Here is an 11,145-nt window from a genome sequence, read left to right on the forward strand (position 1 = left end):
TTCTTACATTTTACTTACCTACTTCACAAAGTACCCCAGTGTAGTTATCTGGACAATGACATCGGTCAATTTCGCAAACTCCATTTTGACAATCCACGATACATGGAGGGGGAGGAGGTGGTGGTGTAGGTGCTGCAAAAGCAAATGTACTTTATATATAGGGAATGGTTACACTACATGTAACCAACTATGCCATATCACAATGTCTAAAGCATAATTATTATTGATGTTGAATTGAAATATCACTACTGTGCCAAATATTTCTCATGATTTAACTGGGTTTTACTTATTTGGTGAAGATATTACCATGTTCCTCATTCATAAGGCTTAGATGCGACTCTGTCCCTTTAAAGGACTGAGCTGCAATACCCATATTATAAATGGTATAAACAGTTTTTTTCTGAAAGACCCAGTTAGGGTGTCGCTAGAACAGCAAGGAGGCCCATGGTCATTCTGGAGGAAATGTAGACATCAACAGCTCAGTTAGTCATGTTCTCCACATCTGTCCTTGTGGAGTGGCAAGAAGACATTTTTGATAGAAGAAGTCTTGTTTGGAGCCAGAAAAAATATGAAAGAAGATGCTGTGGTCAGATGAGGTGGAAATGCCCTTGTAAATGCTATATGTAAATGAGGCCAATGCTGGACATCACCCTAAACGCATCATCCCTACCATAAAGCATGGTGGTGACAACATTGTTCCGTGGGGATGTTTTGCTACAGTAGGGATTCGAGTGTTGGTCAGAGATGATGGAAAGGTAAGTGGAGGAAACCTAAAACTTGACAACAAACCTAAACATTCTGCTAATTCCACAATGGAAGAGTTTATGTCGGAGCATATTCATGTGTTAAAATGGTCCTATGCCCAGACCTAAATCCCATGGAGAATATGTGCCATGATGTGAAAATTGTTGCTCAAAGACATTCTTCAACCAATCTGACTGAGCTACAGTGATGCTGCAGATGAAGGCAACCCCAACCTCCAAAGCTGGTATAGAAATTCACCAACAGATTGCAGCTAAAAATGTTCCTACAAAGGGGGGGGGGGGCATATATATGCCGACCTTTTAAAACATATCATTAGCATGTATCATTGTCTTTACAACATTGGGCTCATTTACTAAGGGTCCGCATACTGCATTTCGTTGGGCTTCCTGACGATTTCCGTGTTGCGCAGCATTTAACAGGGGTTTTTGATGCACGCAATCGGATTTTGGCGCATTGGCGCCAGCTTTCAAGGGACACAAATCGAGGGGGATGGCTGTCGGATGATCCGACGGATTCGGACAGCGCGCAGGATTTAACTTTGCAAATTGTGTCGCAAGACATGCACTCGCATACACCGGGAAGAAGAAGGTGAACCTCGGCGGGGAAGCGACACATGCACGATCTCGCGCGCACGATGTTGGTGAATCGCGCCGGACTTCATCTTCGTCGGACCGTCCAGATGGGGGATCGCGACAGGACAGGGTAAGTAAATGTGCCCCATTGTCTTTATGTGATACTTTGTCTTTGTTTTATCAAATTTACATTTGTGGCTGTACAATTTAAAAATGTATGTGAGGAGGGAAACATTACAATTAAATGGGTTTTAATTTCACCTCAGGAATGGTGAAAATCTAAAAAAGGGTAACACATCTCCCGCCATCTGCACAGAGTCCTCCGGACACCTCTGGCTGGACTGGATGTGTCTGAGATCACGTGACCACTGCAATTTATCAGTGGCCACAGCACAAATGAATTGATTACAGAAAGGTTAAAGGGCATCTACCACCAGGATGAAGGACTGTATGCAAATGAGCCTGAGGGGCTCCAGGCTCCATAGGTGTTAATGGATCAAATAATCATTTCCATGCAGTCTTTCATCCAGGTGGTAGATGCCCTTTAAATTACAATAGCTCACAATACTTGGCAACAATCCCCATTATAATACCACAATAATAATTAGCAACTATGCGAGTACGCACAACATGTAATAATAAATATATACAATGTAATAACACAGTCAAAGGTCAAAGAGTCATTGTAAGAATCGAAGAATCATTGAAGCTTTAGATCAATCTGATTGTCTCTGGTTGCATAGTATAGATACTGCAGGTTCGGAGGTCAGCCATACATACCATGATAGAATGCAAATATTAGATACCAGGTGAGGAGAGATATGAGAGCAGCAATGATTGCACAGATCACAATCTTTACTGTAGTGTACACACAGCGATACATGTACTGCATAATGGAGGAAGTAACACAATGAGCAGATACACACACGTCCTCGATGAAATCACGTCCTGCTGGGTAAAGTTTAACCCGCTTACAGAGTCATCGCAATTGACGGAACAATTCTTAGGTGCATCAAAATATTTCACAGGAGAAAGCCATGACTTCAAAAGATACAAGTAAAAGAACAAAACGATTTCTGTTTGGGAATTGCCAAGACCGTGACTTATCCCTATCGAGATGCTGTTGTATGGTTTTTCCGTGCAACTATGTTTAAAGAAAATCTACCATTTGTTTTTATGTATTGTAAACCAAACATACATTGAGAATGCTGTAGCTACACTGATGTATAATCCCTGATCTGAGTGGTTTTGCTCAAAAAAACAATTATAAAATTCAGGACCTTGGGAAAGCTGGGTGCATACTGACTGCTGTGTTTTACAGAGTTTCCTGTACTGCCCAGACAGGACTAATCAACCTGAGATGATTACTTCTGCCTGTCAGGGACAACACAGTGATGATGTAATAGGGTAAGAGGAGAAGCCCCGGGGCAGCCACAGGAGCGACAGAGCCTTATTATCATAATTTTATAAATTTTTTTGAGCAAAACCACTCAGCACAGGGATTAAACAAGATATGTTTCTGCATCAGTGTAGCTACATCATTTCCAAAGTATGCTTGGTTCATAATGCATAAAAACAAATGGTAGATTTCCTTTAAAAATAAATGTCAAAGTACTACTCTGTTCTCACTTTACTAAATTCCTTTCTGTATAGTTCTTTAAAATATTTTTTTCAGCCTCTATATTTTAATCCACTGTATGTACACTTCCTCAGAAACACGGGGGGGCTCTAAGACATATGCGGTAGTAAAACATATTGTAGATATCGCTGGTAACAACAAGCAAAATGTATTTGAACCATCTGCACGGAAGACATTTCCCTTCTCCATAAATCATTAAACAGCAATTGAGGTCTGGGAATTTTGTGGACTTTAATCTAAATTTATTGCAGTTTGTAATGACACTTTATCAATGGCTTCAGCAGCCTGATCTCTAGAACTCTGCCTTAAATGAAACTGGTAGAACAGGAAAAGAGATGTTTATCCATCACCTCTGAGCTGCTGTATACATCCACACACTTTAAGGGATTCTACCACCTCCACCAAGCGTTATAATCTGCCGGCAGATGTTGTACAAGCACTTTGATCTCCAATATACCTCTAATATTTCAGTTATTTATGCCATTTCCAAGATATTCCCAAATGTAATCTGTATGCTGATGAGGCAGTTGGTAGACCATGGTTGTCACCTTAGCACCCAGAGCACTGCTACTTCTGCCTAAATCACTTCCCTTTTCTTTTTATAAATTTAAGTTGAAAAGGTTATCATCAGTGATGAGTGGACCCATTTGTACCGTACATTGCAGGTTCAGGTCCGCAGAACACAAACCGGGACTTCAGTCAGAATCCAGGTTCCGTTCACTCTCTCCCCCCCCCCCCCCAACACACACATAAGAGCTTGCCATAGAGATGATTAGCCCGTAGCCGACCAAGAACTTGATGTACGTGTGATTGATGGGTCTCGAGGTCTGGGGAATAGACCAAGATGTTGTCCAGATAGACCACGGCACACATATACAGAATGTCCCTAAAAATGTCATTGACAAACTCCAGGAAAACATCAGGAGCATTACAGAGTCCGAATGGCATCACTAAATATTCAAAGTGTCCATCACGGGTGTTAAACGCTGTTTTCCATTCGTCTCTCTTGCGAATCCGGATGAGGTTGTAGGCCCCACGAAGGTCCAGCTTGGAGAACACTTTGGAAATCCACAGGGGGGAATTTAGGAAAAGGAGAAACGGGAACAACAGGAAGGAATGCAGGGAAGCTTTTTCAATGGCAATGAGCGTAAAGATCTGGCGGGGAGGGAACAGAGCTGCCGGTCTTTATGGGAAACCCAGAAGTGCCAGCGCCAATCAGCGGTGCGCTGACCCTTTAAATCTTAGAGTGCCGCCGCGCACGCGTCCTAAGGAGCGGGGACGCGTGCACAGCCTAGTCGGGACAGGAGCAGGAGCGTGGAGAGGTTGAGTCTAGGTGAGTGCAGGCCAGGGGATGAGGTATTGCCACCACAGAGAGGGGCATGGGTGTGCCTGCAATCCGAGGCATGCACCACAGGGACACTCGTGACAGTACCCCCCCCCCCCTTCAGCCTCCCCCCCTTTGGCCTAGCCAGGACGGGTGCAGGAGTGTGGAGAGGTGAGTGCGGGCCAGGGGACGGGTTCTTTGTTTTTTTTCAATGGTTGATTTCCTTTAAAAGGTTAATACCCACAATCAGTTCAAGCACCAATCGCGGATGTTCGCATTCACGAAATCCAGACCTTTGGTCCGAGTTTTGCCAAATTCGCCATACCCAAACTAACTAGTTATCATGTAACCTTGAATAGTGAAGGGTTTGAAGCGGACATGCTGCTTGTATAGGTACCAAAGTCTCTTCAGTATCTAGTTCATCCATCCCTCTGCACCTGGACGACATCAGATCATTTGGGTTCACAAGAGAACGACCCCAACCACTTTGATTCTGCTTGCTTGTCACAAGTATAGTCCATCAATATCCACATCCTAAATAAACCATTAAACAATATGGAGTCTTGTGAAAAGTCAAGAGAAAATATTTATAGTCGCTGTATTACCAAAGATAACAATTTCTTTGCTCACAACTAGTTCAGCACTTAGAATGTGTTATAAGTGGGGAGAAGGGAGTCAAATTTTTCCATCCATTCCCCTTATGAGATTAACTTTTGGGAAGAGCCAGATGGCACCCGATACACAATACATGGCTGACTGACCAATATACAGTGGGCACGGAAAGTATTTAAACCCCTTTAAATGTTTCACTCTTTGTTTCATTGCACCCAAATGGTAAGATCAAAACAAATTATTTTTTTCTCATTAATATACACTCTGCATCCATCTTGACAGAAAAAATAGAAAAGTAGGTTTTTTTTGCTAATTTATTAAACAAGAAAAACTAAAATATCACATGGTCATAAATATTCAGACCCTTTGTTTTGACACTGATATTTAACTTACATGCTGTCCACTTCCTTCTGATGCTCCTTGAGATGGTTCTTCCCCTTTATTAGAGTCCAGCTGTGTTTAATTAAACTGATTGGATTTGTTTAGAAATTGCACACACCTGTCTATATATGACCTCGCAGCTCACAGTCATGTCAGAGTACATGAGAATCATGAGGTTTAAAGAACTTCCCACAGAGCTCAGAGACAGAATTGTAGCAAGGTTTCTGGCCAAGGTTACCAAAGAATTTTTGCAGCACTCAAGGTGCCTCCATAATCCTTAAATGGAAGAAGTTTGGGATGACCACAACTCTTCCTCGACATGGCCGTCCACCCAAACAAAGCAATTGTTGGAGAAGAGCCTTGGTGAGAGAGGTAAAGAAGAACTCCTAGATCATTGTGGCTGAGTTCCAGAGATGCAGTAAAGAGATGGAAGAAAGCTCCACAAAGTCAACTACCATATCACTGCAGCATCCACCAGTTGGGGCTTTATGGCCGACAAAAGTCTCTCTTCAGTGTAAAACATATGAAAACCTGCATACAGTTTGCAAAAATAAACTTGAAGGATTCCCAGATTATGAGAAATAAGATTCTCTGGTCTAATGAGACAGGGATTGAACTTTTTGGTGTTAATTCTAAGAGATATGTGTAGAGAAAACCAGGCATTGCTCATCACCTGCCAAATACAATCCCAACTGTGACACATGGTAGCAGCAGCATTACACTATGGGGGTGTTTTTCAGCTTCAGCGACAGGATGACTGGTTTCAATTTAAGGAAAGATGAATGCGGCCAAGTACAGAGATATCCTGGATGAAACCTCTTCCAGAGAGCGCTGGACCTCAGACTGGGCCGAAGGTTCAGCTTCCAACAAGACAATGACCCTCAACACACAGCTAAAATAACACAGCAGAGGCTTCAGGACATCTCTATGACCATTCCTGACTGGTCCAGCCAGAGCCCGGACCTAAACCCAATGGAGCATCTTTAGAGAGACTTGAAAATGGCTTCCACCAACATTCACCATCCAACCAGAGGGAACTGAAGAAGATCTGCAAGGAAGGGGCAGAGGCTCCCCAAATCCAGGTGTGAAAAGCTTGTTGCATCTTCCCAAGAAGACTCCTGGCTCTACTAGCCTAAAAGGTACTTCTACTAAGTACATGGTCAATACATGGTCAATATTTATGACCATGTGATATTTCAGTTTTTCTTGTTTCATAAATACGCAAAAATATCAGAGATTGAGTACAGAGTGTACACTAATGAGCAAAAGAAAGAACTTTTTTGATCTTACCAATTGGCTGCAATGAAACAAACAGTTGAAAAATTGAAGGGGTCTGAATACTTTCTGCATCCACTGTACATGCATTGTACACATTAATTTTAAGTGCGTGTTTGCATGTGGCATTTGTATTGCATTTACAAACATAATGCAAATGCCCTGGGGTGGTGCTTGGTTTCCAATTAAACACAAGTGATAGATAACAGCTGTGCTTTTCATGTACACAATGCAAAACATGCCGATTGCATGCTCCCTAATAATCCCCCATCGTACACAGTCTCCCCTGATCCATGTTTACCCTCCCCTTCCGTGACACACACCATGAAGTGTTTATACCCTGAAGTGTTCTTTTGATCCCGCGAAACCTACCATATATACTCGAGTATAAGCCTAGTTTTTCAGCACAAAAAATGTGCTGAAAACCTAAACTCGGCTTATACTTGAGTAAAAAAAATATATTAAAACTCACCTTTCTGGCTTCCCTCGCTGCTGGCAATATACTGGGGCAGGGGGCTGGCTATATACTGGGGGATATGGGCTGGCAGGCTATATACTGGGCAGTAGGTGCTGGCTATATACTATGGGGCAGGGTACGGCAGGCTATATACTGGGGAGGCTGTGACCAATGCATTTCCCACCCTCGGCTTATACTTGAGTCAATAGGTTTTCCCAGGTTTTTGTGGTAAAATTTTGTGGCTTATACTTGGGTCGGCTTATACTCAAGTACTGTATATATGGTACTTGTTTTGTCAAATTTTTCTTCTTTTGTCTCTACAGAATGTTCAATAAAATTTGTGCCACCATAGAAAATTATGACCAATTCATTTACATCATTGGCAGATAATTTGGTGGTTGTCTGATTGATCTGACCCTTATCAATTCTGAGAACCTGATCAGTACAGTACTTGGTTATCTAAAACTTCTGTAGAGAATATGTTGAAAAGCAGGGAGCATGGACGACTTGCTGTAGGCAAGAGTGGAAAGTTCTCAGGATCGTTGGAAAGGTCATTACTTGAAATGATGGCCAAGCCCAATTGAGTTCTAGTTAAAGAAGATCTAACTATACAAAACACTTTTTGTCTATACTGAACTTCCTTTACAGTGCAACCGTGTCTGCTTCTATTTAATGTTTTAGATTTACTCCAGGGAGCAATGTTTTATATTTACGGACAGGGAGCAAGGCAGGCAGAAGGAGGAAAGGAGCGTCTCCACCGCAAAACAAGCTGAGACTAGGGCAAGAAACTCCACCAGTTCAAACCTAGCGTTAGGTCTAAACTGGTGGAGTTTGAGCCCGTATTTACTATGAGGCTGGTGGGTCAGTAGGGAGGATTTTAAGACTGGTATTCCGAACGCCAGCCAGAGTGTGTAGCAGAGTTATTATTATCACTGTGGAGTTGGAGCCTCCCAAAGTACATCAGCCTTCAGGGGGTGTAACTTGAGGGGGTGCAGAGGTTGCGATCGCACCCGGGCCCAAGAGGTTTAGGGGGCCCTTATGGTATCACTTTCCTATATGAGAAGACTATTACTATAAACCATACATTATAGTCGGGGGCCTGGCACAGACTTTGCATTGGGGCCCATCAGCTTCTAGTTACGCCACTCTCAGCCTTCTTTGCATAAGACATTCAGACATGGAAGGAGCAGTTGGAAAGGACAACACATTAAAATTCATTAAATCAAATTGAGTAAAATGATTAGCCTTATCCACATATACAGTGCCCCCCACAGCCACCCATAGGTACACACATACCTTGATAGAGATTAAGTATCAAAAACCATGTGAGGTAAGTAATAGCGCCAGCAACACCGGCACAGGCAATGATCCTTAGTAAAACATACAAGCAGTGGGACACGCACTGCATATTGGAGGAAATAACACACTGAGGAAATTAATACGAGCCCTTTAATCGTCCACTTACTTCTGGGTAATGTTTAATCAACTTGGATTTCTTATCTATCATAAAAATATACAGGCGGTCCCCGGGTTACCTACAAGATAGGTTCCATAGGTTTGTGCTTAAGTTGAATTTGTATGTAAGTCAAAACTGTATATTTTATAATTGTAGATCCAGACAAAAACATTTTTTGGCTCCAGTGTCAAAATTTTTTGCTGTAATTGACCAAGGATTATCAATAAAGCTTCATTACAGACACCTTACAGCTGATCATTGCAGTCCGGGACTATAGTAACATCCAGAGAGCTTCACCAGAGGTCACAGGGGTCCGTCTGTAACTAAAGGTCGTCTGTAAGTCGGGTGTCCTTAAGTAGGGGACTACCTGTACTAAAGACTGATGTCCCTGGTGATGGGCACCATACACAGGACTCTGGTTGTAGCTACCTCCACTTATATATACAGAGAGATGTAACATGTAGTATATTTATGACTATGGCTATCCATAAAATTTAAAGTTATAAACTGGATAACTACTGTTAGGTCATGAAGTATTTTGACAGTAAGAGGCTTCTTACCAAAACATATTCAAAATACATCTATATAATCAATATGAGCTTAAAGGGGTTAAAAAACATGGCTGCTTTTTTTTGCCAAAAACAGCTCCACCCCTGACTATGGGTAATAGTTTTTACTGCAGCTAAGCTCCATTTATTCTTATACAGTTGATCTGCAATACCGGCACAAAAAAAAGTCAACATATTTTCCAGACAACCACTTTAAGTGCAGACTCTCAGCTTTGATTTGAAGGAATTCTCATCCTAATTGGAGGAGGGGTTTAGCAATTACAGCTCTCCTTAACGACCTGGCCCTTTCATTTTTAAGATTAAAATTTTTCACTCCCCAACTTCAAAAGTCCATAGCTTTGTTATTTTTCCATGTACAGAGCAGGGTGACGGCTTGTTTTCTGCGTAACAAATTGCACTTTATAATGACGGTATTTAATATTCCACGCCGTGTACTGGGAAGCAGGAAAAATTCTACATGCAGTGAGATTGGTGAAAAAATGCATTTGCTCCATTTTCTTGTGGGCTTGGATTTTACGGCTTTCACTGCGCACCCCAAATAACAAGTCTCCTTTATTCTTTGGGTCAGTGCAATCTCAGGGATACTAACTGCATATATGTTTTATAATGTTTTCTTACATTTGCAAAAATTAAAACCTCCTGTCCAAAAAAAAAAAATTTATTTTGCCACCTTCTGGCGCTAATAACTTTTAATAACTCCCATAGGAGATATAACACTTCTGTTTGATGTTTCTATGATCTACTATCATCAAATGCTATGTACGCCCACAGCGTACCTGTGCATTAGTTTCTAATGTATTTGCACTATTCATGATTATTTTATTTATAATAAATTTTGATTGATTTTTTATCCTACAAGATTGCTGGAGTGTGGAATTAATCTTCTTGATCTAAATATTTCTCATATATTCCACGTGTTTTGGATATTCGATCTATTTGTAGCGCTGATAGCAATTTTTGAATGTTTTGGTTTGATTACTTTAACCCTAGGTTGTCTGATTGATCCTGCTATATACTGCCATTCTGGCAGTATATGGAAATTTTACACATCATCTATTACAATGTGCGATTGGGTTAAATCAAGACAGCCTAAGGTCTTCGTATGACCCGAGGTTGTCATAGCAACAAATCGCCTCTATGATGTCATGGGGATCCAAGCGGGTGCTACCGGTGGGTGTTTGCTGCAATATCAAGAGGGCTCAGCCCTTAAAGGGTTAACACCATAGCGCATTTACAGCACCTTGATATTAAGCCTGTATGGAGAGCACTCAAAGGCTGAGCTGAGCATGTGTGTGCTGTATTTAAAGGAAACCTACCACTTCCAAGCGCGGACCACGGTGCGGGGAAGCTACTTTGGATATAAAGATTACTAAAGTGTTTAAATGCCTTAAAACCGTTTAAGAACATAACGAAGATAAGCTCCGGCACCGGCTCACCCTGAGCTGCTTAGAAGCACCGTCGTAAGTGGTAGGTTTCCTTTAAGTGCCGTGGCTGAACATTATTATACATATTGCACTGTATTGTACAAGACATCCTATGGCCCAAACACCCTGGGCAACCTCAAAATAGTAAAAATAAAAATGAACTGTTATATTGTCTCACCCTCCTCTCTGCTCCCTCAGCACTTCCCCCTTCCTCTGTCTGATATAATCTCACTGCACCAGAGGAAGTTTCAGCACACAGTGAGAGGGGAAAGTGCTCCTCCACAGTGTAACAACCTGTGAAGCTGCAGCACAAGAGGCTCAGGAAACACCCCCAGGAGCCTTTAGACCTACCAGCATATCTTAAACATTTATTTTAGGATAACAAATATAAGATGATTACCACAGTTACAGTGCCTGGATCTATGGGTAAGTGTCCTTGGTTTGCATTGCATCACCCTGCTATCCCTGACGGGTGTGGAAGAGGTCTACACTAGGACTGTGCTACCTTGACATCCGCGGCTAGCGCAACCGACACTCTCATTGACAGTGAATGGGGCTGCTGACCTGCTGCTCCATCAATTAGTGTGAACTGTTACACCCATTCTTTTGATTGTTGGGGTCCCATCAGTCACCCATCAGCAACCACCCAAGGGAACTTTAGTTATGGCTGA

General features: G+C 42.0%; 1 protein-coding gene across 2 annotated transcripts in view; it reads right to left on the reverse strand.

Moving 5' to 3' along the window:
* The window catches only part of ADGRG7 (adhesion G protein-coupled receptor G7), a 29,681-nt gene extending 21,247 nt beyond the window's left edge, over positions 1-8,434 (reverse strand). Inside the window, exons 1-2 of one of the 2 annotated variants that reach the window (XM_072133196.1) lie at positions 8,322-8,434; positions 19-132 (exon numbers count right to left, since the gene is read on the reverse strand). In XM_072133196.1, the coding sequence (XP_071989297.1) occupies positions 19-132; positions 8,322-8,433 (226 nt within the window). In that variant the 5' untranslated portion in view covers position 8,434. Of the gene's footprint in view, positions 1-18; positions 133-2,117; positions 2,231-8,321 lie in introns of those variants that run through there. The other variant, XM_072133195.1, reaches the window with a different exon arrangement.
* Between the last annotated feature and the right edge of the window lie 2,711 nt (positions 8,435-11,145).

The sequence above is a fragment of the Engystomops pustulosus genome, chromosome 2, assembly GCF_040894005.1.
Source record: "Engystomops pustulosus chromosome 2, aEngPut4.maternal, whole genome shotgun sequence".
Classification (NCBI taxonomy): domain Eukaryota; kingdom Metazoa; phylum Chordata; class Amphibia; order Anura; family Leptodactylidae; genus Engystomops; species Engystomops pustulosus.